The sequence below is a fragment of the Callospermophilus lateralis genome, chromosome 11 (assembly GCF_048772815.1).
Source record: "Callospermophilus lateralis isolate mCalLat2 chromosome 11, mCalLat2.hap1, whole genome shotgun sequence".
NCBI lineage: Eukaryota > Metazoa > Chordata > Mammalia > Rodentia > Sciuridae > Callospermophilus > Callospermophilus lateralis.
Genome location: NC_135315.1, coordinates 63238759 through 63264831, shown reverse-complemented (window position 1 = coordinate 63264831; position 26073 = coordinate 63238759). Strand labels below are relative to the sequence as shown.

Here is a 26073-nt window from a genome sequence, read left to right as displayed (position 1 = left end):
AAGGTATTAGATGCAAAGGTGACAGTGTCGGAGCTGCTGGCCTCATTCTGTTTCTTACTGCTGTCTTGCAGTCTGTGGTGGGGAAGTCACAGGGGACTGGCCTTGGAGCTGGAGAAGCCTTGAGGAGAGGCAGCTTCTGGAAGCATGTCTGTCACACCCACCTGCACTCACATGTCATCTCCTCCCAGTGTTGAGCCTAAGCCAGCTCGCTCTCGACTCCATGATACGAAAGACCCGCTCTGGGTCATTTTTCTTTGCATGTGTGTGTGGTCTTAGGTTGGACCCTTGCCAAGTCATGCTGCTCTGAAGCACTTTGATCCTTACTGTTTGTAGGACAGGTGGTCCCAGGGTCATGGGAAGTGCTTCCTTTTCCCTGGGGTCCCTTTCACACCCTCCTTTCTGTTTGGTTTTAGTATAAACACGGGTGCTCCTGGGTGCTCCCCCTGGGCGTTCACTGTCCCCAGGTTTCTTCCAGTTCTTTTCTGAGGCTTGGACAAGACCAGGGAGCGCTCTGCTCAGCCTCAGTTTGGCTGGCAGTCTTTGGGACTCTTTCCTTGTAGCCCAGAAGCTTCTGCCCTTGGAGATGTCCCCAACCTTCCCCTGCTCAAGTAGAGGCCTCCCCAGAAATCTTCCCTTTGGAGCAAATCCGGGCAAGGCAAGAGTTCTTCAGGCCAACCAGCTTCATCCCAGCCTCTGCTGGGCAGGCCAAGGTGCCAGGGAGCATGACCTGTGCAGCCTGCAACCCTGGTCACCTCTCCTTGTGTTACCTTTCCCTGCCCCCCACTCCCCACCCAGTCCTTGGGTCACTGTGTGGTGTGAGCTTGTTACGGCCTGGGCTACCTGTTCACTTGCCCCACAGGTAGTCTTGGTCTTTGACACACTTGTCATGCCAGTGGCAGAGTAGGCTTTTAAAACAGAGCTGATCATGTCACCTGCTTTTTGAAACCTCTGAACCCTTCTTGGGAAGTGGTTGGTTCTTGTATATTCCATCACCAGAACAGGGTTGCCCCAGAGTCGGCGTCACTGTTTGGTCAGTGGCTGGGCACCTCTTACCTCTGTGGCTCACTGGAGTTCCCTGGGCTACTCTTCTTCATCGTTTTGATAATGGAGGCACCATGACACTCGTCTCATAGCATCTTCTCAGTTAAGGGGTGCATGCTGGAAACCTTGAAAACATCTGAGGCTCTTTCTCCTACTCCCCATCAGAACCAGGTTTAGGTTCTCCAAGGGAGGGAAGCTGAGTACAGGTGGGTCATTCCTTTCTGCTGTACTTAGGAAGTTGCACTTGGGATAGAAGACAGATGTGAAGCAGGTGTGGGCTGGGCCATAGCTCACCTTTGCTGGCTCTGTAGTGGGGCTGGGGTGTCTCAGGCCCCCCTGACAGATGCTGTTACCCCCTTGCCCCATAGCTCATTGCCTGAGGAAAAGAACAAGAGCAGCACATCTTTTGAGACCTGCTCAAGGCCAAGTGAGAAGCTTGAGACAGAACCAGGGGAGCCAGATCCTGAGCAGAAGAGGAGCCGTGCACGTGAACGAAGGCGGGAGGGCCGCTCCAAGACCTTTGACTGGGCTGAGTTCCGCCCCATCCAGCAGGCCCTGGCTCAGGAAAGGGCCAGCACTGTGGGGCCTGCTGATGCCCATGAACTGGGGCACCTTGAGGTAGAGCCAGGGGAGCTGGAGCGGGAACGTGCACGGCGGCGGGAAGAACGCCGCAAGCGATTTGGGATGCTGGACGCTGCAGATGGACCAGGTGCTGAGGACATGACCCTGCGAATGGAGGTTGATAGGAGCCCAGGGTTGCCAGTGGCCACTGACCTCAAGACACAGAATGTCCATGTGGAGATTGAGCAGCGGTGGCATCAGGTGGAGACCACTCCTCTCCGGGAGGAAAAGCAGGTGCCCATTGCCCCCCTGCACCTGTCCTCCGAGGATGGAAGTGACCGACTCTCCACTCATGAGCTGACATCCCTGCTGGAGAAGGAGGTAATGGTGGGCCAGCTCCCCTAGTGCAGTAGCCTGTCCTGAGCAGTCTGTGCCCAGCTGTGGCCTGTGGGTTCAGCCATGTAGTCTCCCCCTCAGGATCCACAGACCCGTAGAGGACATGGGTGCATAGACAGGTCTTTAGAGTGGAGGTGGGGGGCTGAGCATAGCAGGTTGCCTGTTTGGGATGGGGAAGGTGTGGCAGGCCTTTCCTGAAAGATGGAAGAATTCATGGTGCGTGTGGACCTAAGTAGCCAGATGCAAGGCTGATTGACTTGCAGGGTCCAACTGGTGGTCCGATTTTCCCCATTATAGGGCATAAGCTGGAGGTTTTAAGTGGCAGGGCATGTGATTTCGATCTGCCCAGGCATTGCTAAGAGGTGTGGGTTGAAGCTGGAAGTAGAGACGGCCTGGGTGCTTTGTCAGTGACCTGAAGGGCTAGCAAGCAGACCCCAGGAGATATAGTTAGGACCAGATACTTAGGATGTAGAGGTGGGGTGTGGTGAGGTAAAGCTGGGCAGGCAGATCTAGGACCCCAACATAGAGCTGCATGAGCCAACTCTGTATTCCCATCATCTGATGCTCTCTCAGAAATGTATATCAGGATAAATCTGCAAAACCTCTCTCCACAAGGGATTTATATGCCTTGCTAGCAAGTTCCTTGGCCAAGAAAATTGCAGGGTAAGCATCCCTGATCCAAAAATCCATAACTTTTTTAAGGTCTAACATGTCCATAACTTTTTAAGGTCTAACAAGTCCATAACTTTTTAAGGTCTAACATGTCACCACAAGCAGAAAATTATATACGATGAAGCTTTGTTTCATGCATAAAATAATTAAAAATACCGTATAGGGAGTTGGGTATGTCACTCATTGGTAGAGCACTTGCCTTTCATCTGTGAAGCGCTGGGTACAGTTTGCAGCACTGCCAACACACACACACACACACACACAGACACACAGAGAGAAATGCAGTATAAAATTACCTTCAGGCGCATATACTAAGGTGTAGATGAAACCTAAGTGGATTTTGTGTTTAGACTGAGCTCATTATGTATAAGCAAATATTCCAAAATCATGAAAACCTGAAATCTAAAACACTTCTAGTCTGAAGCATTTTGGATAAAGGAAGTCTTTGTTCCACCTGCCCCTTAGGGATGCCCTTCAACAGCACGCTTCTCCTACATCCACTGCTTCAGCATGCCTCACATGTCTCTTCTGGTTTTGTATTTTATTTATGAGTTAATAGTTATCACTAACATCAACACTAAGTTGACTTTTCCATTTTCTACACTTGCTAATAAAATAATACAGACAAGATGAGATAAAATAATTCAAACTTACATGACTCTAAGCTACCAAAAAAAAAAACATGCTAGCCTTTAGGCCACACACTGAATCACCTGTCTATGGCTTCACGATCTGGGGTTGGTCTTTAATGCTTCACAATGAGGTTGTCCTGCTTCTTGCAGCCCAGCCAGGCAGCACACTGACTCCCTGCTGCTCAGTTGGCTCCTGACCACCAACCCCAGGAGGGCAGAGCGCACATAGGAGCTAGAAGGTTTGGGGGGAAATGGGAGACGGATACATGAGTGAACTACAGCTTTTCAAAGTGAGAAGAGTGTAAAATAGCTTATAGGTTTCACATCTTGGTCAGATTTGGGGGGATGAGGGGGACTGGGGATTGAACTCAGGGGCACTCAACTACTAAGCCACATCCCCAGCCCTACGGTTTCCACATCTTGAGGAAACTACAGGAACCTTTTTGCAAGCAGAACTTCATGTGACATACATCGTGTACAGCTGATCAAACAGCCATTTCAAGTTGGAGCCACTCAGCCTATGGTTGCCCCTGTGGAGGACAACATGACCATTCCAAGGACCCCCCAAAGACCCTGTTGGATGGTCTCTTTCTAGTGAAGATGGAAAGCCCTTAGTTCTCAGTGGGGCACACAGCCTGCTTCTCAGAAAGGAATTTCCTGCATAGGCCTTGGGACCTGTGGAAGGGCTGACATGGTGAAACCATTAGTGCATGTGGAGGTTTTGTGGGTACCAGGGTTACCTAGGGTAGGAAGGACAAGCCTGTCCCTTGTCCCTCAGAGGGTAGTGGCTGCCAGTGTCATTTGTGGCCTGGAGCTGGAAGCTTCAATTCTGGTACTGCAGGTAAAGGCCAGATACGCACATCCCTTGGGAATGGGAGACCCCAGAATCCTGAACAGATGAAGGAGGCACCTGTAGTGGGCTGCTGCCTTCAGGAGGCCTCTGGGGGCCTGTGCTGTATGGCTGCTTTTGTTTATTATCGTCACATTGCTTAAGAAAATATCTCTATGCCAACAGCTGGAGCAGAGCCAGAAGGAGGCCTCGGACCTTCTGGAGCAGAACCGGCTCCTACAGGATCAGCTGAGAGTAGCCCTCGGCCGTGAGCAGAGCGCCCGGGAGGGCTATGTGCTCCAGGTAGGGGGGCAGAGCAGTTGCTGAGGCCCACAGTACAAACAGGGGCTTCAATGTGAAGGGCAGATGCTGGGGCCAAGCAGGCTAGGAATGTGCAAACCCCAGGGGAGCTCACACTTCAGCTTTTCTACCAGAAAGACCAGGACTCTGAAAATGCAGGGGGCTCTGCATTTTCAGGCCCAAAATGTTTGGGTTTGTTTTTCCCTCCTACTGTGACATTTTTGGGCCTGAAACCTCTACATTGAAGGGTTTTATTATAATGAAATCATTTTGGTGATCTCTCCTTTTGGCTCTCAAAGTAGCCAGTGTTTCTTATGAATACCATACATCTGCATGCCATTACCCATTGTTCTCACAAAAGTAGGATCAAGCCCATTTTACAGATTGGAGAAATTGAGTCACTCGGCAAGTTGGTGCCTGCTTATGACCATTAGTGAGTTAGTCACAGATCTAGAACTGGACCCCATCCCTGCCCATGTCGCTGGGAACGTGCAGACCTGGACTATCACTACTGGCCTAGTGGCTGTGCTTCTTACTTTCAGCCTAGGCTGAAATTTCAGGAGTCCATAACCCCAGCCCACAGCCAAGGGTGAAAATCAGAAGGGTGGCAGCCTGGGTCCTAAGCTGACAACCCACACCTGGTATCCTTTCACCAGAGGTGTATGCCACAGAGTCCCAACCCACGACCAGACCCCAATGTGGCCACCCTGATGGGCATGTAAGGCGGGAGGAGGTGGCAGGTGTGAGGGCAAACAGCCCGGGTCACTGTCCAGCCTCATTCTAGGCCCCGTGCTAGCTCTGAGGCACAAAAAAGACATGCCCCTGCCCCCACGGTACTGTTGATGAATTAGTTCTGGAAGGGAGTGGGGTGGGGTGGGGTGACAGAACCAGGATTGAAGCTCTCAGTGAAAGCTGAGTGTGTGGCATTGGAGTCAGGATCCTGAGTTCAAGAACTGACCCCACCACTGACCCAAGAAGCAAGTGTTCCTCTCCCCTGTATCATCAGCTCCCTGCTGATGTAGACCTAGTGATCCCAAGGGCCCTTTGACTCTGTTGCCCAGAGTCTCTGGTGAGTTGGTTGTCAGCATTTCTAGATTGTCATGCACTAACCTCCGTGTGAGGTGTCCCAGGTCTGCCTTCCTGCCTTTCCTCCCGCCGTCTCTGCTCCTGCATGTGCCTTTGGCCTTCTTTCTCCCCCACATGCCTGCACCTTCCTCCCCTGCCCCTTTTAGTACATTCAGTGCCATGCCCAGTTCAGACTCTAAACCCATGGCAGCTGTCCTCCTCCTACATGTCCCACTCTGAGAACCTTGAGGTCATTTGTGCAGGCCCTCCCTGTTGGAGAGTATCTTTCTAAGCCTTGGTCGGGCCCCATCCTCCAAGAACCAACTTCGGTCAAGTGGTAAATGCACTACAGTGGGCTTTGCACATTGCTAACCTGGGAACGTTGCTGTGTGTCTGATGTGGACCATCACATCAGCCTTGTTAGCCATGGGTGGACTGCTCTTCCTAACTTCCTGCTGCATCTAACAATGGGGGACTCTGCACCACCCCTGAGCTTTGGAAAGGCAGGAGCCTTGGGCCTGAGCATCAAGAGGTGTGATGCTGGGAGGGTGCTGCACTAACTGGTGGGAGGAGCTTGCATGGTTTGACCTTGAGTGTGAGTTTAACTGGAACTTAACATAACTGAGTGTCACATCTGTGGCTTCCCCACCAGTAGATCAGGAGGGAACCTGAACAGGCCAGATTCTAGGCGGGACTCTCCTCACTCTTTTTCATGTTTTTTTTCCTCTTGCATTATATTAGTTCTGTCCATTCTGCATGCCTTTCACCTGGGGGAGTTTTCTTTCTTTTGTGGTTTTTTTGTTTTGTTTTGTTTTGTTTTGTTTTTGCATGCTTCACTCTTATTTTGAACTCCACAAAGGTTTGTTTTGTTGATTATACATTTTACTCCATGGTTTGCGTTCCCCCTCGTTTTGTCTTCTTACAGGTAGAGATTAGTTCTTCCTGTTACTGTGGAGGCCTGGCTACGCTTTCCAAAGGACAGTGTTCCAGATGTCACCTCACTGACATCTCCCGAGTGGTTACCTTCCTTCCTTCTCTCCCTGTCTTGGAAGGAAGTGACATCACTTACCTGCACCTTGCGTCCTGCGCTTGTTTAGGATTTGTGGTCTAGAACTGTGTATCTTTTGTTTTGCAAAACAGATGCAGGTGCTGTGCTCCCCTGTCCCGCTTCCCGCCGTCCTCTTGTCCTTCAGTCTGTTTTGCTTCTCAGTGTGTTCCATTACTCAGTTTTGTTTGGTTTATTTCTCCTAGAAGCTGTTCGGTTAGAGCTGTATTTTGATGTTATTGTCCATGTTTTCTGTTACCTGGAAACAACTTACCAAAAAATAATCATAATAATTAAGATAATTCGTTGGAGTTTTTTAAATGGGAAAAAAAAAAAAAGGTTGTACAAAGAATAAAAGGCAAACCCACCAAGGAACTTTTCTGTGGTTGATCTTGGCCAGAGGTGTGACACTCAGAACGGGGAGGCCCGAGTGTTACTAACCAGTATTTAATCAATTTTTTTAAGACTGAAGTGGCCACCTCCCCGTCGGGTGCCTGGCAGAGGCTCCATAGAGTCAACCAAGACCTCCAAAGTGAGCTGGAAGCCCAGTGCCAGCGGCAGGAGCTGATCACGCAGCAGATACAGACCCTGAAACGTAGCTATGGGGAGGCCAAGGATGCGATCCGGCACCACGAGGCCGAGATCAGGAGCCTGCAGGCGAGGCTCAGCAACGCCGCCGCTGAGCTGGCCATCAAAGAGCAGGCACTGGCCAAGCTCAAAGGCGAGCTGAAGCTGGAGCAGGGCAGGGTCCGTGAGCAGCTGGAGGAGCGGCAGCACAGTGAGGCCGCGCTGAGCGGCCAGCTAAGGGCCAGCGAGCAAAAGCTCAAGAGTGCAGAGGCCCTGCTGCTAGAGAAGACTCAGGAGCTGCGGGACCTGGAGATGCAGCAGGCCCTACAGCGGGACCGGCAGAAGGAGGTACAGAGGCTACAGGAGCGCATTGCTGACCTCAGCCAGCAACTGGGTGCCAGCGAGCAGGCCCAGCGGCTGATGGAGGAGAAGCTGCAGAGGAACTATGCGCTGCTGCTGGAGAGCTGCGAGGAGGAGAAGCAGGCACTGCTGCAGAACCTGAAGGAGGTGGAGGACAAGGCCAGCGCCTATGAGGACCAGCTGCAGGGCCATGCGCAGCAGGTGGAGGCTCTCCAGAAAGAGAAGCTTAGTGCCAAGTGTGAGGGCAGTGAGCAAGTGCACCAGCTGGAGGAGCAGCTGGAGGCCCGGGAGGCCAGCATCCGCCAGCTTGCTGAGCATGTGCAGAGCCTCCGTGACGAGCGGGACCTCATCAGGCAGCGTTTCCAAGAGCTGATGGAGCGTGTGGCCACATCCGATGGGGATGTGGCTGAGCTTCGGGAGAAACTGAGAGGAAGAGAAGCTGACTACCAAAACCTGGAGCACTCACACCGTAGGGTCTCTGGCCAGCTGCAGAGCATGCGCACTCTGCTGAGAGAGAAGGAGGAGGAACTGAAGCACATCAAGGAAGCACATGAGAGAGTTCTGGAAAAGAAAGAGCAGGACCTCAATGAGGCTTTGGTTAAAATGGTGGCCTTGGGGAGCAGTTTAGAGGAAACAGAAATTAAGCTGCAGGCAAAAGAAGAGATTTTAAGGAAATTTGCAGATGAGCCTCCAAAGGAATTGGAAGAGCCACAGAGCACCCCGGAAGAAACAGAAGACCGGGGTTTACTCTCGGGCCAACAGCTCCCGACTGCTGGGGCACCTCCAGGCTTACCCCACGTGCGGTTGGAAGATGAAGACTCAGGAGCGGGGCTGGGGGAAGAATGTGGGGATGGTAGCCCCAGCAGGGAAGAGAGTGCAGTGCCCCTGAAGTCCTTGGACGCTCCTGACAGGGAGGGGCATCCACAGAGCACAGCCAAACCCGACCAGGGAGCACCTGGTGTTAAAAGGCAAAGAATTCGGTTCTCCACAATCCAGTGCCAAAGATACATCCACCCTGAGGGGTCTGAGAAGACGTGGACCAGCAGCACGTCATCAGACACCAGCCAGGACCGGTCACCCTCAGAGGAGAGCATGTCCTCAGAGGTCACCCCTAACACGCTGCCTGTGGCCGGAGACTCCGAGACATACCTCTCCATAATCCACTCCCTGGAGACCAAGCTGTATGTCACAGAGGAGAAGCTTAAGGAAGTGACCGTGAGGCTAGAAAGCCAGCAGGGCCAGAGCCAGGAGGCGCTCCTCGCACTACACCACCAGTGGGCCGGCACCGAGGCGCAGCTCCGCGAGCAGCTTCGCACCAGCCTGCTGCAGGTCAGCGCCCTGGCCTCCCAGCTGGAGCAGGAGAGACAAGAGAGGGCCACGAGTATTGAGAGCCATGTTGGGGAGCTAGGGGACTTCCAGGCAAAAAATAGTCAGGCCCTGACATGCTTGGAAAATTGCCGCCAACAACTAAGGTCCCTGCCGCACGCTGGCCAGGAGGATGAGCGGGAGGCACATGCGGCCTCCCTGGCCAGTGTGGAGAGCACACTTATGAGTGCCATCCAGGCCCTGCAGTCCTGGCCAGCCTCCACAGGTGGTGGGGCCCAGGCTGGGCAGGAGGAGGGGTGCTCCGTGGAGAGCGGGGTGACAGCGCTTCTGCGCAAGCACGTGCTGAGTGAGCAGGAGCAGGCAAAGCTGCTTTCTGACCAGATGGCCCTGGAGGCAGCCCTGATCAGCCAAATAGCAGACTCACTGAAGAGCACGACCTCAGACGTGTCTCGCCTTCTCCGTGAGGTTGCGTGGTCAGAAGAGCGGGTGCTGGAGGGAGAAAGTAGTGCCGTCTCTGCTGAGGCCCCAGCAGAGGCCTGGGCCAGGAAGGTGCTGGTGGATGGCGAGTTCTGGAGCCAGGTCGAGTCCCTGAGTAAACGCCTTGGGACACTGGGAGGAGAGGCAACCAGCTCATCAGGAGATGGGCAGCAGCATGTCCCCCAAGGCCTGGCCGATGCCACATGGGTCCGGGCAGAGCTCAGCTTTGCCACACAATTGGTGAGGGAGTCATTCCACCGTAGGCTGCAGAGTGTCCAAGAGACCCTGCGGGGGACGCAGACTGCCCTACAGCGGCACAAATGTGTGTTGGGGGAAATCCTGGGAGCTTATGGAACCCCAGATTTTGAGAGAGTGATGCAGCAGGTTTCAGAAGCCCTCAGGCGTCCAGAGGGCAGTGTGGACAGTGTGCAGACACCCTGGGACCTGAGACTGTTAGGAGAAGTTCTGGGTCCAGACACAGACAGCTCCCAGGAACCCTTGCATGTGTCCCATCAGAGCCCTGGGGCCCTTGTTGCTATTCAGGAAGAGCTTGCCCAGCAGCTGAGAGAGAAAGCCAGCATCCTAAAGGAAATCGCTGCTGCTTTGCCAGCCCTACCCCCTGCTGAGTCATTAAGGGATTGTCGGAAGCTTCTGCAGACATCTCAGACTCTCTCCTACAATGCTTGTTTGGGAGGCCTTGGTCAGTATTCATCCTTATTGGTTCAGGATGCAATCATTCAGGCTCAGGTGTGCTATGCGGCCTGCAAACTCCGGTTAGAGTATGAAAAGGAACTTCGATTTTACAAGGAATCCTGGCGAACCAGGGAGACCTCCTGCCAGGAACAGGCACAAGTGGTTGGGGCCCTGCGGGAGGAGTACGAGGAGCTCCTCCACAAGCAGAAAAACGAGTATGTGGAGGTGATTGCCCTCATAGAAAGGGAAAATGCCGAGCTCAAGGCCAAGGTGAGCCAGCTGGACCATCAGCAGAGGTGTTTGGAAGAAGCAGAGAGCAAGCACAGTGAGAGCATGTTTGCCCTGCAGGGCAGGTATGAGGAGGAGATCAGGTGTGTGGTAGAGCAGCTGAACCGCACTGAGAACACACTGCAGGCCGAGCGCAGCCGGGTCCTAAGCCAGCTGGACGCCTCCGTCAGAGACAAACAGGACATGGAGCGGCAGCATGTGCAGCAGATGCAGACACTGGAGGACAGATTCCAGCTGAAGATCAAGGAGCTGCAGGCCATCCACGAGGAAGAGCTAAGGGCCTTGCAGGAGCATTACTCACGGAGCCTGCTGCGCCTGCAGGAGACCCTCAGCCTCTGCCAGCAGCAGCGCCCTGAAGCCCTGCCAGCCCCCTCCCCCCGATGGCAGCCAGAGTCTGGGGCTGCCCCACAGGCAGCCCAAGGAGAAGCTGACTCCATGACAGGGCTGCGGGAGCGCATCCAGGAACTGGAGGCCCAGATGGATGTAATGCGCGAAGAGCTGGGCCACAAGGAGCTGGAGGGCGATGCAGCCACACTGCAGGAGAGATACCAGCGGGACTTTGAGAATCTCAAGGTCTTCAGCACTTAATTTGCTAAATTGATTCTACTTCCAGATGCAGGGAGGGGGGCTTCAGGGGCTGCCAGGGCTCTCAGGGCTCTCAGAGCTGGGTCATATTTCTCCATTCTTGGCTGCCGTATGGCCAGAATCAGATGCTTTTCTGCTATCCCTCTATTCATTGGTCATGGTAGGGTCTGAGCATCACCCACCCAGAAGGAGGACTAGTGGAAAGAAGGCAGGGTCCCTGTGGAGAAGAGAGTGCAGTCCATGCTCCCACAGCAGCCCCACCACCTCATTCCACCCTCACAGAATCCAAAGCTGAGGCATCTGCCTTGTACTCTTCAAGTGCAGTCACGTTTTTCCTGACTGTCCTAGGAGTTGGATTTTCCCATATAGGACTATTTTCAAGTGTCAAGGGTCTCTCTTCTTTTTTTTTTGTTCGTTTTATTTTTTGGTGCTGGGGATCGAACCCCAGGGCCTTGTGCATACAAGGCAAGCACCCTATCAACCGAGCTATATCCCCAGCCCCAAGGGTCCCTTTTCTGTCCCAGCTACCTGTAAGTACCAGCACTGGGTAGGCACTTGTCTAAGAAAGGCTTTTCTCTGGACTACAGTTTCAGGCAGCTCCTGTTCCCTTCCCCAGTAGCTGCAAAAGAGACTGGCCTCTACACCCACCTGTTTGGCACTGCCTTGTAGGCCCTGGCCCACAGAGGTGGTGTCTCAGACTGGGCCAGTGGAGCAGTCCAAATGCTCTGGCCACCCCCACTTTGTGACCTCACTGCAATATTCACATAGCTGCCTGGGCATCATCTTAGAGGTTCTTGACATCCTTTAGACTCAACTTTGCCCCAGTAACTGTGCCCTCATTTCCCTCTTCCTCTGAAAGGTATGTATGACACATGCCTAGGCCCTTCAGGCATAGCCAACACTGATCCCCACTGTCCTTTCACAGGCAGTTGCTCCTGCCAGTCAACAGCTACTTCTTGGCAGAACATGGTGACTGCTTCCCAATACCTTACTCTAGTGCTGAAAGTGACAGAAAACTGTTCTTATTCTTTGCCTCTGTGTGATGACCTAGCCCCTACCAAAGATAAGAAGGGGAGTCAGGAGCAAGCACTTCTCAGGCAGCCACGATGCTATTCTCAGTCCAGGTTCCCTGCTCAGTCCAAGCCTTTAACCACCATCACGAACTGAGAACATTTTAGTGGCCGTTTTCCCCAGTTGCATATGCAGTGACCCTCTGGTTACTTCACTGAGCGCAGCATCAGCTAGGTCTGGGTGTGCCTTTAAAAGTAAGTGGCACTGCCAGGCACGGTGGTACATGCCTATAATTCCAACTACTGGGAAGGCTGAGTCTGTAGGATTCTAATTCAAGGCCAGCCTGGGCTACTTAGCAAGACCCTATCTCAAAAAGAATTAGGGGTGTAGCTCAGCGGTAGAGCATTTTCCTGGCATGTGCAGGACCCTGGTTCAGTCTCTGAGACCACAAAACAAAAACTTACAAGGAAAAGAAAGAGAAGAAAATGGCACAGACCTTGGTTTTGACCCCAGTTCACTTCTGGTGAGGGGTCCTGGAGATTGAACTCAAGGGCACTCAACCACTGAGCCACATCCCCAGCCCCGTCCTGTGCCCAAGCGCTTCCAGCCCACGTATGATATTCTCCTTGACCCTTAGACACATGCAGAGTTTATAACCAGCCAACCTCTTGAGTTACTTTATGCAGATTTCTCCCTGGATCTGACAGACTAAGGGTGCTGGCCCTTATCACCTGTACAACTGTGTATCTTAATCATTGAGGAATTGTTCTTGATCCCAGACTGACTTAAAAATTAAAATTGTTTATAGATCTTCCCCCCACACACACACATTCAGGATTAAACCCAGGACCCATGTGTGCTAGGCAAGTGTTTACCACTGAACTTCATCCTCGGCCATGGATCAATTTTTTTTTTTTTTTAACATATGTGTTTAATAAAGAATCAGCTGGGTCTTTAAAGATACCTCAGTATTTCTGTTAGAAATGTTTTGACCCTTAACTTCATATGTTCCAAAACACTCAAAATAAGACATAAGAAAGTGACAGAATTTGCCTGGCATGTGCAGGACCTTGGGAGCAGGGAACCTGGACTGAGAGCAGCGTCGTGGCTGCCTGAGAAGTGCTTGCTCCTGGCTCCCCTTCTTGTCTTTGGTAGGGGCTAGGTCATCACACAGAGGCAAAGAATAAGAACAGTTTTCAGTCACTTACTGCAGGGTAAATATCCTCAATCTGGAAATTTGAAGCTTTTTGAACACCAGCATGACTAGTAGAAAATGTCACACCTGACCTCATGTAATAGGTCACAGTCAAAACAGAAGTACTCTAAAAATATTGTGCAAAATTACCTTTGGGCCCTGTGAAACTTAAGTGAATTTCATATTTAGACTTGGGCCCCATCTCCAAGATATCTTATATATGCAAATATTCCAAAATCTAAAATAAAATCCAGAATTGGGAATGCTTCTAGTCCAAGTGATAGAGATACTATACCTGAGAAGTTGTGACTAAACCAAGCACATGGCGCGAAGCAAGGAGCCTGACCCTGGGAGGCTCCCGTCAGACCAAGCTGGGCCCCAGGGTTTCCACAGCTGTCCTGTGGTGTTCAGGCACCCGGAGGAGAGGAGGCCCAGGAGACAGATGACTTTCAGGGTTGAGCTGCTGGGGGAGGGGATGCCCCCTTAATGGAGAGCAGTGGTTAAGACCTTGGCCAGCACAGCAGATCTGTGGCCGTGAAGTGCAGGCTCTGACCAGGAACTTAAAATCCTGAATGAGAAGGGCTCGTTGATTGGAGATCTTAGGGAAAGGTACTGTAGCATGATGGTTTGGCTCTTGATATCCTTTCTTGAATACAGACGGGCAGAAAGAGTAGATACTGGATTAAAGCCTCAAGTGGGGAAGGCCTCCCCTCTTAGTTGTACTTGGAAAGCAGTGAGGCCACATTCCTCCAGCATTCAAAAGACAGCAGGGCTGGGCTGGGGCTTAGCAGTAGAGCACTTGCCTAGCATGGGTGAGGCACAGGGTTTGATCCTCAGCACCACATAAAGATAAAGGTATCATGTCTGTCTACAACAACAAAAAAATATTTTTAAAAAATAGCAAAAGACCTGATCCTTGCCCTGAAGTGGATCTTGTAAGGAGTTTAGACACAACGAACACTTACGTGCTCAAAGTAGCTGCACGCTCTAGCCACTCAGAGTCGTGGGGCTCACATGAGCACAGCTCTGATAGGTCAGGTATGGGCTTCCTCTGGCTTAATGGGATAGTTTGGTCTCTTCCTGTGGCACACCCCTGTCCTGCCAGATTATAATGAGGCTGTCCCTGTTACGTGTCTTGTTGAAGTTGAGCGCTCGTATTTTCCTTCAAAAGAGAAAGAAAAGAGGAAGGCACAGGCTAGCAGGAAGGGGATCCTGTAGTCCATTCTGACTCCCTCAGTGGACATCTGAGAAGTTAAACAACAGTTTGAGGTCACAATCTGGCTAGTGTCAGGGACAGCCCTCCCCCCAAGCTCCCAGAAATGGGCCCTGTGTACCACCAACCAGCAGGGAATAGAGCCCCCCCAAGCCAGGCTATGCTCCACCCCAGTATAGCCTCGGCTCCCTCAAGCTGTCACCTGCCTGTGAGAGCACGAAGTGTGTGCCTGTCACTCCACGCCAGCTGCAGCCAGCAAGTGTGTTCCGACCTCCCTCCTGTCAATTCTCCCTCACGGTGGTGTGCACAGGCCCCGTTTAAACCCCCTTCACACCCTTCTCTCACCCAGAATACCAAAGTCCCACCAAGAAGTGGGATTCAGAGCAGTTCCAGAAAATAGATGGATGGCGAGTGTAGGCTGTAAACACCCTCAGCTGCCTGGTGGCCTGAGGAAGACCATGGAGATCCCCACACCACCCCAGGAGCCTGCTCCCCTCAGAGTCCCTTGGGATGTGCACTGGATGCGAGTTACCACTGGGCCTGGACGGGGCAGGGTTGCTGTCCATTTGTCATACAGGACAATAGTGCAGGCAAATAGAGAAATCGATAAGCCCCTTTTGCATTCTACAGGCCACATGTGAGCGGGGCTTTGCTGCAATGGAGGAAACACACCAGAAGAAGATTGAAGATCTGCAGAGGCAGCACCAGAGGGAGCTGGAGAAGCTGAGGGAAGAGAAAGACCGCCTCCTGGCTGAGGAGACCGCCGCCACCATCTCAGGTGGGGCTGGGGCACCAAGAGCAGCGTCTGGCCCACCTCCTGGGCTGGGCCTGCAACTCACTCACCACCACCGTTGAGCATTCTGATGGTATTGAAGCTTCATTTTGAGAAGAGGTGTTCTTTATCTGAGGCAGGGGCTGGTTTGAGGAGTCCTTTGAGAGCCAGTGCTCCAGCACAGCTGGCTCCCCAGGGGAACTGGGCCTTCCTGTCTAGCCCCTGCGACAGATACCATCAGCATGAGGACCCTCTGGCCACAGCAGCCTAAACACCAGAGGGGAGAGATGTGCAGCTTCTCTCAGACAACACTGTCACCACCCTGAGCAAGCCCATCCCATCTGTGCGGTGTTGCCTTCCCTCCTCATGATCAATAAGAATTTACCGTAACTCATCATGTAGTGGCAAGAAAGAAAGTTCTGGAAAAGCTGTGTGTTTTATAAACTCGTACTCCAATTTAACATCGATGATTCATCAGTTTGGTGTTGTGGTATTGGCAGTCCTGGGAATTGAGCCCCCAGAGTGCACTACCACTGAGCCATGTCCCAGCCCTGTTTATTTTGAGACAGGGCCTTGCTAAATTGCTGAGGCTGGCCTTGAATCTGGAATCCTCCTGTCAGCCTCCGCACCCCCTGTGGCAGGAGTTGGCAGGGAGTTCCCCCTCAGAGAACTGCTAGTGGGAGGCAGCCTGTGGGAGCGTGTGTTCCTGATGGATGCAGTGTCGGTGGTGTTCACATGTCACGCTGTCCTGACCTACCGAGGCCCCGGGGAAGGAATGGTACAGTGGGGAGTGGCATTGCTGGATGTGCAGCCCCGGCCTCTTGGTGCTGAGGGCCATGTCCTCACCCACAGCCATTGAAGCCATGAAGAATGCCCACCGGGAGGAGATGGAACGCGAGCTAGAAAAGAGCCAGCGGTCTCAAATCAGCAGCATCAACTCGGACATCGAAGCCCTGAGGCGACAGTACCTGTGAGTCACCCAGCCCCAGGCAGGGCCCCTGGGGGAGGCCCACAGGTGGAGACCCCTGCCTTCCTGGGTCTCTGTGAGAGCTTGAGAGTTGGTCCTAGGAGAAGCTATGGTGTTGGGCACCCCAGACCACCTTCCTCTCCAGGGGTGGGACACAGCCCACCTGAGGCTTCCTGTACTAAAACAAAAACTGATCACTAAAATCCGAAGAAAGAGGTGCACCTGATGAAGTTCTAAAACAGCTTGTCCAGACTGGTGTCAGAGGCCACCCCACAATTTATTCTCCATCAGTGGCTCCATCACCTCATAAGAAACGGGGAGCCTGGCTGAGGCTTGGTGCCTGGTACTCCATGGCTGTATGTAGCTGAAGTCACCACAGTCTCTGTGGTCACTTTGTGTGTGCTGATTCCCTTTCCATAAGTGGGGGATGGGGAGAAGACTCCAGAGCAGTCCCTGTTGATTTTTTTCCCCTCTGTAGAATTGACGCAGCTGGGACCCTTGGGTTGGCCTTGGGGGTCTGTTTATTGCTTAGACTGTGCCAAAGGTCTCCAGGACATGTCAAAGGCCAGGACCCTGCGTCAGGAACAGTCAGTGCAGCAGGGCCAAGGCCACAGCAGTTTAGGTGACATCCCAGAGAGTAGCCATGCTCACCTGGCTGGGCTGGGCTAACAGGTGCCAAGGCCTGGGTGACCCCTCCTTGGTTCCACCAGTAGGAAGTTGGCCCTTGTGGATCCAGGGGGCTGAGAACTACCAAAGGGCTGGCTCTCTGCATCCCGCACACCCACTGGGTCTTCCGGGGACGGCAGGAGTAGGCTCACTGGAAACAGCTCCTTGTCAGGAGAGCTGCCCGCCCGAGTTCTCTTAGAAACCCGACATCCACGTTGCCGTTGCTGACTGAATTCTGTCCCTACAAGTGTCATTTTGTAACTCCTGGGCTGTGGGGGAGGACCAGGAAGGACACGGAGTGGGTTATGCCTGCCCTTTGCTGTACTGCTGTGGTGTCTAGTTGACCCTTGGGTGTGGGAAGGGGCCTGGGTCCTGGATCAAGGGTGGAGTGCTGAGCGCCCCTCTCCCCAGGGAGGAGCTGCAGTCAGTGCAGCGGGAACTAGAGGTCCTCTCGGAGCAGTACTCGCAGAAGTGCCTGGAGAATGCCCACCTGGCCCAGGCCCTGGAGGCCGAGCGGCAGGCCCTGCGGCAGTGCCAGCGTGAGAACCAGGAGCTCAACGCCCACAACCAGGTGAGCCTGAAGTCAGGTGAGGCTGAGCTGGGACCAGACCTCACCCTGAAGATGGTTCTGAGGGTCTCTGAGCCATGGTTTGGCCATCCACACCTGCAGGCCACCCAGTGACGGCCACTTGGTAGTTCTCATCATGTTGCCAGAAACTCACTGCATATGGCCAGAGCAAGCTTGTCTGCTCAGACCAGTTGTTGGAGTTCAGAATCTTTCTTCCTGAGACCAAGAGCCGAGTGGTTTCTCTGAACCTCTCGTTCATTGCCAGGCAGGGCCCAGGACTCATCCCTGAGAGTCAGATGCCCTGTTCCTTGGGGAGTAAAACTTAAATTACCAGGGTTAGGATTCTTGTGTTTATTTTTGTCAGACTATTCCCTTAAAATTTGCTGCTGCTTAGGAATTGGAGGTACATTTAAATCCTGGCTAGCCAAAGGGTACAAGTTAGTGACTTTGAGTCAGAGGAAGCTCCTCTGTGGCACATATGACACTGCCCTCTGCCAGCCCGCCCTGCATGACCTCCCTGCCCGCATCACACAGCCTAATGCTCAGGCCACACAGGACTGGACATTTAGTTGCTTATCTAAACATTGCAGTGGCAAGGAGGCAGAATAGCCACATCCTGCAGGACCTCACGTGGGATAAACCACAAAACAAGCAGATACTTTATTAATAAAGAGAGGTGTTAAGGTGTATGGAATCCTCACACAACTCTACAGATACAAATAGCCCTCCATTTCTCAATTTGCATCCATAGATGCAACCAATATGGTGGGAAATATTTGGGTCAAGAGTTGGATCCATACTGAACGTGTACACATTTTTTTCCTTATCACATTTTTTTCTTTATCATTGTTCCCTAAACAACACAGTACAGCTGTGTGCATTGCATTTACTTTGTATTGCGTATCATAAGTGATCTAGTTTGAAGTATATAGGATGGGATGTGGCTGTGGCTCAGCAATAAAACGCTCGCCTAGCATGAACAAGGCACTGGGTTTGACCCTCAGCACCACATAAATGTAAAACAAAAATATTTTGTCTACCTAAAACTTAAGAATAAATATTTTTAAAAAATAAAGTGTGCAAGAGAAGGTGCATAGGTCGTATGCAAATGCTGCTACTTTGTGTAAAAGGCTTCAGCAGCCATGCACCTGGGTATCTGTGAGGGTCTTGGAACCAGTGCCCTACCAATACCAACATTCTACATTTAACCCCCACAAACCCCCCACACAGCTTTTAGAGGACTGAACATCACAGGTGTAGAGCCTCAAATGCTGGACCCCAGACACACTGATGCACATGCACATTACTCGTGACCCCGATACTTGGGTCTCTCATATTGTTGGTGAGAAGTGACTTTTCCAGGTCATGATGTGCAATTTGGCCCCCAGGCAGCTCTGTGGAATGTGTTGTGTTGTTGTCCCCCAGGAACTGAATAACCGCCTGGCTGCAGAAATCACACGGTTACGGACACTACTGACCGGGGACGGTGGTGGAGAGGCCTCAGGGTCGCCCCTCACGCAGGGCAAGGATGCCTATGAGCTAGAGGTACTGTCAAGAACCAGGTCCTGCCCTGTTCAGCCTTGCTGCAGAGGAGCCCCAGAGGAAGCAAGGTGTGGCCCTTCGACGTTGGAGGGATAGACTTGGAAAGGGGGATGAAGATATGACTCAGTGGGAGAGCGCTTGTGTAAGGCTGTGGCTTCCATCCCCAGCCATGCCCCCAAGAAATTTAAAAAAAAAAAAAAAAAACTTAAAGGACATAGGAAGATCCAAAGTCACTGCAAGATGACAAGGGAGCAGTTAGCTGCCAGGCAGCCTGGGGTTCACAGGCGGGAGCCAGGGCCACCTTGAGAGGCTGGGGGGATGTTCAACCCCACCTTCCTTCCACCTGCCTCCAGCCCCACCCTCTCTCTATCTCACCACAATCACTGGCCACATAAAGTGACCCATTTTATAGCTACATGAGTGCTGTGGCCTGAGGTTCTGTTACACTCCACTTCTTAGGAGCCAGGAGTGCTTGTTAAATCACAGTAACTGATTCTGGTGTATTACAGTGTCCTCTTAGGAAGGTATATGGGTTTTTCTCTATTAGATGATAATTGCATCTTAAAAATGCTTCCCATAATGAGCACTGAATGAGTCTGGTAGAAATTTCTACAGAAATAGCATTTCCTAAGCCTGAGTGCTGGTCTCAGGAGATGAGTAAGTTGGCAGCAATAGTTCTTGGCCTTCCCAGGCTGAGCTGAGGTTCTTGGGACGTGGAAGGGAATGCAGTGGGTTTTTTCCCCCTCTTCTGTGTCTTCATGTCAGGTGAATTTTTGAGTAATATGAAATTCTCTGAGGTGGGCATGGTTGTCCTGCTCCCTGGTGTGTGGAGGGCTATCTTCTCACCTCTCAGTTTGTGCGTGCGACACCTTGGAGGTTCCCTGGCTCCTGAATGCCAGTCCCTGATTTCTCTCATTGTAGGTCTTGTTGCGGGTAAAGGAATCAGAAATACAGTACCTGAAACAGGAGATCAGCTCTCTCAAGGATGAGCTCCAGACAGCACTGAGGGTAAGAGTCACGCTGCCGCTGGTGGGACTGGGGCAGGCTGCATCCCTGTGGCTCAGCACCAGCCACTCTAGGCTAGATTTCGCTTTTGTGAGGTCACAGTTTCTCAGTCAAGTTCTTTTAAAACATCAGCCTGCAAACAGGTGCTGGGGAAGTCAGCGGCCAGCCTGGCCCGGCCCTGGAGCTGTGGTCACTTCTGTTTCCTTGTGGTTCATCAGAACGGTGACACCTAGGGGAATGTTCTTGGGGTGAGGCAAGGCCCCACCTGCCATTCATAGCTGGATCAGGCCCACCCCCCTCTACTCCTGTGATAGAATCCTTGGTGGCAGTTCCAGTCACTTAGAAAATCCAAGATGGGGGCTTTCCTGACTTAAGCCCCAGAGGTAAGATGCTGGGCAGTCAAGGCCACACTCTGCACTCACGGGACCTGGCGATTCTCACACATGTGCAGATGCAGAGTGCCAGACCTGGGTTCACAGGCCCTGTTTCTTTCCTTTTATGTTCAGTTCCTGTCTCTGGCAGACAGATCCACATGTTCTGTCCTACGGAGGAGCAAGGACCAGGCCTCAGGCCCACAGCCAGCTCTCCCACAGTGTTTCAGCCCTGATGGGGACAGACCAGGGTTCCACGGGAGCCTCCTCCCCCTGGTCGTAACTACCGTTAGCTTCGTCTGCTTTCTCCTTAGGACAAGAAGTATGCCAGTGACAAATACAAAGATATCTACACAGAGCTCAGCATCGCAAAGGCCAAGGCAGACTGCGACATCAGCAAGTTGAAAGAGCAGCTGAAAGCAGCTACAGAAGCACTGGGAGAAAAGTCCCCCGAGAGCCCTGCTGTGGCAGGATATGGTGAGTCCTGTGGTGACTGTTCATGGGGCTTTCCTGGGCTTGGTGTAGACCTGCATCTCCTCGGGACTGGAGCACAGGCGCAGGGGCTGCGTGTCCACCCTCCTCCCCTGCCCTGCACACCGGCCACTCCTTGAGGAGCTGCTGCCCTGGCAGTGACAACTCCATAGTGATGAGGAGTCTGGTTTCTCTGTTTCCTGCAGAACTCGGCAACTGGCTAGAAGCTCTTGCTAGATGCTTGGACTGAGGGTTATATCATAAAATCTGTAATGGCCCCAGGTGGGGCAGGAGAGGAAACCCCTTTTTGCTTCTTAGGTGAACAGCAGGACTGACCCCTTTCATTGTTGACTGAAGGCATGCTGGTGGCTCTGTGACGCAGATTACAGAGAAGCTGAAGAACTACATCTTGTCAAGCATGATCAGATAATCCATGACTTCACTTGACCTTCATGTTGACCTTTTAAAAACCCTACAAAAAAATAATAATGATTTCTTCTATCAGCCAGCCACAGAATATTACAATGGCAGTATTGACATATACTTGGAAGAAATGTCATGTGCGTTGCCAGTGAGGGGACAAATGGCCATACTTTCTAGAAGGTCATCATGGCAAAATCTAAAATCAAGCCATAGACCAACTCTGGAGGGCAATGAAATGATGACAGTGATTGCTTCTGAGGAGGCAGCTAAGGTGTCCAGGGCCCAGGGAGAGGGGAAGTCCTAGAATCAGGTGAGTGCAGGCACACCTTTGACCTATCAAGATGACTTTGAAAAAACAAGCAGGTTACTGGGCTGGAAATAGCAGTTGCCATAAGGCACAGATGGAGGGCTGTTCATGCTAGACACAGCCACTTCGCAGGACTGGATTGAACCCAGTAGTTCAGAGCTTTTCTGCCTCTGAACTGCATCCTCCAGGAGTTGATTTTGAGACAGTGTCTTGCTAAGTTGCTGGGGCTGGCCTGGAGCCTACCTCAGCCTCTCAAATAGCAGAGACTACAGGATTTCCATCACAACTGGCTAGACCTGCAGATCTTAAAAGAGGCCAGGTAGATATTTTTGTTATGACATTGAAAGAGTTATGACATAAACGTATTTAGTAAAAATTAAAAAACTCCATGTGCAGAAGGTGTGTAGGTATATGACCAGTGTGTCCATTTTGCATGTGTAGGAGTAGACTTTGTCTCAGTGGGGGCAGGTCATGAGAAAAACCTGGCCTTACCTTTTTTTGTGATGGTCCTGTGTCATTAGGAGGAGGCTGAGAATGAACAAATCTTGGGACCAGCTGATCTGCCAGGAGCAGGAGACCCAGTCTCCTGCTGAGAGTACACAGCCCTCAGCACTTGCGCAGCTAAAGCCCTTGCAGGAACCAGCTTACTCTTCCCAGGTTCTCGTGCCTTATGGTATTCATAAAAAGCCTACTGTGTGTTATGGTTGTGGACTTTATGTTCTTGCGGAGAGCTGTTCAAGGAAATATCAAGGTGTTCTCTGCGAGAGTGAACTTGGAAGCTTTTAAACATTCAGTCTGGTTCCAGAAGGTTCAGAAAACAAAAGGTAATGGATGGGTCTCTTTGTTTCTTCAGACATAATGAAATCTAAAAGCAACCCTGACTTCCTGAAGAAAGACAGATCCTGTGTCACCCGGCAGCTCAGAAGCATTAGGTCCAAGGTGAGTTGTGCCTAGCCCTCGTTGGGTGGGACTGAAGGGCACTGGGGAGAGAAGCAAGGACCAAGGCCAAGCCTACCATGGTGCCAGCACAGAATCCCTGGGTCCTGCAGCCAGCCCACCTACACAGCCACCTGCTGGGCTGGTTAAGCTTCATGTCTCTTTCATGAACTACCATCAGGCAGCAACGCCAAGAGGCCAAGGCTGCAAGAAGCAGGGGATAGAATGTTTTAGTGTCTTAGCTCGAGGCTGGGCTTCACCCCAGCACATCCTTGTGTCAGTGCTGTCTGTGTTATTCCTTATATGTCCCCGTTGTAATACTGATGCCACCTGCCTTTGAGAGACAAAGCCACCCACCCTGCTTCAGCACAGCAGCCAGCCTTCAGTGTGCTCCCCAGAGTCTGGTGCTCGTCTGTCTCTGGGGAAAGGAGGGTGGAGGGGTCTGGCCAGCATATTGCATTTAGGATTTATTGTGTGTGTGTGTGTCTCATTTTTGCTTTTTCCCCTGACAGTCCGTAATTGAGCAGGTCTCATGGGATAACTGACTCGCGCCCGCTTCCAGGTCCCCTGTCGTGTAGGTAAACCACCTCTCACCACTGCCCACCTGCCCATGCAGGGGTGGCTCTCTGCATGCACTGCTCACACCTCCATAGCACACGCCTGTGTCGTTGTTCCTTAATTTTAATTCATCCTGCTCCAGCAAGCACATACAAAATCCACAGGAGGTTTCTGCACCCTGTTTGGGGGCGCTGACTCGCACTCTAACCCCTTCAGAGCTGACCCTGCCCGACGTGCCCCCGAGCCTGGCAGGCAGGTGTCAATGCATGCTGGACGGTTCATGCACGGTGCCTAGCTCACACACCCCCACCCCAAACAAACCCTTCCTGCCCCCTGTCAAGAAATAGAGCTGACAGATGCCCACTGCCCCTGGCAAGCAGTGTCTGCCCTCGCTGGAGACCTCACCTTCCTACTGAGAGCATGGCCCAACCTCCCTGTCATCCAGTGCCCCCTGCTGCCCCATTCTCCACAGCCCTTCTCAGCCTCCCTGTCCTTTAGGGCTGTGGCAGCACCTGGGGAAGTGGTTCACAGGAACCTCACAGCTGCACGCAAGATACATGACTATTGCCAGCACATTAAACCAAAGCCCCTCCCCGGCACCACACAGGGAAGTGCTGTCCCAACACGAGGAGGCGGGGCGGCCCTGACAAGAAGTGCTGCCTGTTAGCATGAGCAGGGGACACAGTGGAGCGTGTGTGGTCACCAGCTCCTGCTGCTAATGAGCCCCCCAACCTTCTGGAGCATTCTGGTGGCCAAAGGACATCAGCCTTGAAGCTTGAGTGAATTGTGTCTGCCTTAAGAAGAGTATTAAGAGACTCGAGGGTTTTTTCCTAGTTGGATTGATCTTGTTTTTCTACCCAAATATGGTTTAGGCTTGATTGAAAATCTGGGGCTTTTCTCCTTAAACATGAAGTTTAGTTTAGTAGAAGGAAGCTTATTATTTTTTTGGCTCATGATGTTTGTGTTCCTCTCTGAGGCTGGACTCAAGCTGCCACTTGTCAGCATTTCCTGAATGAGCTTGGAGCTCCCTGATGCATTTGGGCCTAGAAATGACATTTGGGGACATTTAGGGGGAGGGGAGTACAAGGAAACTGTGCTGCAGGGTGTCCCTGCACATGCATGACTCCCTGCAGTGACATTAAGACAGACAGGGCTATACAGAGTGGGTCTTTATAGTGCTGTGTGCTCGGTCAGGCCGAGCATTGGGAAGTCACTAAAGCAAAGGTGGAACATGAAGACCTTTATGGAAACCCACGGAAGACTATCTGGGCCGCCAGGGCCAGCTCAGACTCTGAGAGGGACTAGGAAAGGGTAGAGTAGACACAGGGTAAATCTTACCAAGTGTTTTTTCAATTCCTGTTTGGCATGGCCAGGTTCCAGTGTAAGAGGCCCGTGGTACACAGGGCAGTCCCGTGGGCCCCAGCAGAAAGACGGAGACTTGTAGACATCCTTTGGGACACTGAGTGTTGCAGTAGGGCTGGCCTCTGAGGCACTTCGACCTTGCTTTCCCTGAGTGCATGTGGAGACCCCCTCCAAGCCCCCAAGAAAAGAGGAGTGACGGGGGCCAGAGACAGGGCCTTGGTGCCCCCTGGTGCAGTCTTGGCACCTTCCATGCATGTTGTCTTTACTTCCTACTTCACTCAGAAAGATAGTGAGTCTCATGCCTGTGAATTACAGCAAACCAACTCAACAGCGGCACCATTCTTTCTCAGATCAAGGGCAGAGAGAATTCTGTCCATGGTGTTCTCATGGGGGCCCACGTCTGTGGTAACCTCAGAGTGGATTGAAGAGACTAATCAGGAAGGGGGATGAGCCCCAAAAAGAGCTAGTGATCCCTTGAGACCTGGCAGGCACTAGTTCACTTAGGGCCCTGTCTTCAGGCTGAGAAGCACCCAGGAGAAGAATCCAGAAGCCTTGGAGGGAAGGCCATCTCCAGGGTGTAAGGGGCAGTCCAGGGCTTTGGCCTACTTCCTGCCCTTAGAACTGTAGTGATCACAGCCTTCTCTGACCCCAAACTGCCCTGTCCCAAGTGTACAAGGGGAAACCTTGGGTACTGTGTAGAGCCTGCTACAACCAGCTGTGTCCCTTGGGAGCGTCCACCATGCACACAGGAGCAGTTCCAGAAGCCAAACACTCCTGTTCTTGTGAATCTCGGACTCACAAGTTCATTTAAATCCTAAAGAAAGTTCTCAGCCAGAAAGGAGCAGGCCTGGCAATGCCACACGGCCCTCGCATCCTGCAGAGGTCTGCCTCAGGGGCGTTCACGCCAGGCCACCTGCCTGGGTCATGGTCACACCTCTGCCCAGCATCTCTAGGAGCCTGACTGCTACACACTCAAATGCCTAGAGTGTCTGGAGCTACTCTTGGGCTCAGAAGTGGCCCCAGACACTGTAGGCATGTGTGGGTGTTTATTCACTTATTTCATATACACAAGTCCCGAGTGCAGAACAGATGCTCAGAGCTGTTCTGAGTGAAGCTGGGCTCCAGACCTCAGGAAATGTCAGGCTGTCCGATGAGCCTCCCTATTGCTGGAGCTGCCAGGGGCTAGGGTCCCGGGAGGCAGTGTCACACCGCCCAGCATTTGGACTAAAACTGGTGTAGTCATGTGGATGTGAGTCGAGGCCAAGCTCTCAGTTTCCTGTTCCTGGTGGGACAGCCTTGCCCCTCGAGCTCTAGTAATTGAGCCCTGCAGAATCAGGCAGCGCTGAGCCTGCCCCCGACACCATTTGTAAAGGGGAGATGTGGCAAGTGCGGAGCCAAGGCCCAGCCATCCAACAGGACATCTTTGAGAAAAGTCTGAGGTAGGAAACAGCCTGTCCCCCGATTAGCCAAATATCCATACTCTGGACACACCGAGAACCCATGTGAACAGAGTATAGCTTCTGCATTCTCAAAACTCCCGGTGGTCATGTTGGCATGTTCTTAAACCCCACAACATCTGGTGATCCCCTCGGGCTTCTGCCTGGGGAATGCCCAGGGTGCATCTGCAGCAGCAGGTACCACAGGATGCCCCAGGAGAGCAGGGCACACGTCCCAAGGTTACCTGGCTCATACGCATAGAGGAACCGACGTGCACAGGTGCATATGCAGGAAGGGCCACGGCTGGGCAGTCACCTGGCTCACAGCGCATTTCCCCCTGGTTGGGTTGGTCTGGTTGCTCTTGTCTAAAGAGCCCTAAGCCCAGAATTAAGCTATCGAAACACGTGGCCTTGTTTCTCTTGTTTTGTTTTT

The 26073-nt window shown here is 52.3% G+C and overlaps 1 protein-coding gene across 5 annotated transcripts in view; it reads left to right on the top strand.

The window, feature by feature from the left end:
* Positions 1-26073, top strand: part of Mprip (myosin phosphatase Rho interacting protein) — a 139494-nt gene that overhangs the window by 107502 nt on the left and 5919 nt on the right. For 2 of the 5 annotated variants that reach the window (XM_076869207.1, XM_076869205.1), the window contains exons 14-23: positions 1410-1983; positions 4318-4434; positions 14887-15034; positions 15881-15998; positions 17073-17232; positions 18655-18774; positions 19693-19779; positions 20462-20624; positions 22202-22287; positions 22797-22862. In XM_076869207.1, coding sequence (XP_076725322.1) covers positions 1410-1983; positions 4318-4434; positions 14887-15034; positions 15881-15998; positions 17073-17232; positions 18655-18774; positions 19693-19779; positions 20462-20624; positions 22202-22287; positions 22797-22829 — 1606 coding nt within the window. In that variant the 3' untranslated portion in view covers positions 22830-22862. Of the gene's footprint in view, positions 1-1409; positions 1984-4317; positions 4435-7006; positions 10826-14886; positions 15035-15880; positions 15999-17072; positions 17233-18654; positions 18775-19692; positions 19780-20461; positions 20625-22201; positions 22288-22796; positions 22863-26073 lie in introns of all 5 variants that reach the window. The other 3 variants (XM_076869206.1, XM_076869204.1, XM_076869208.1) reach the window with 2 other exon arrangements.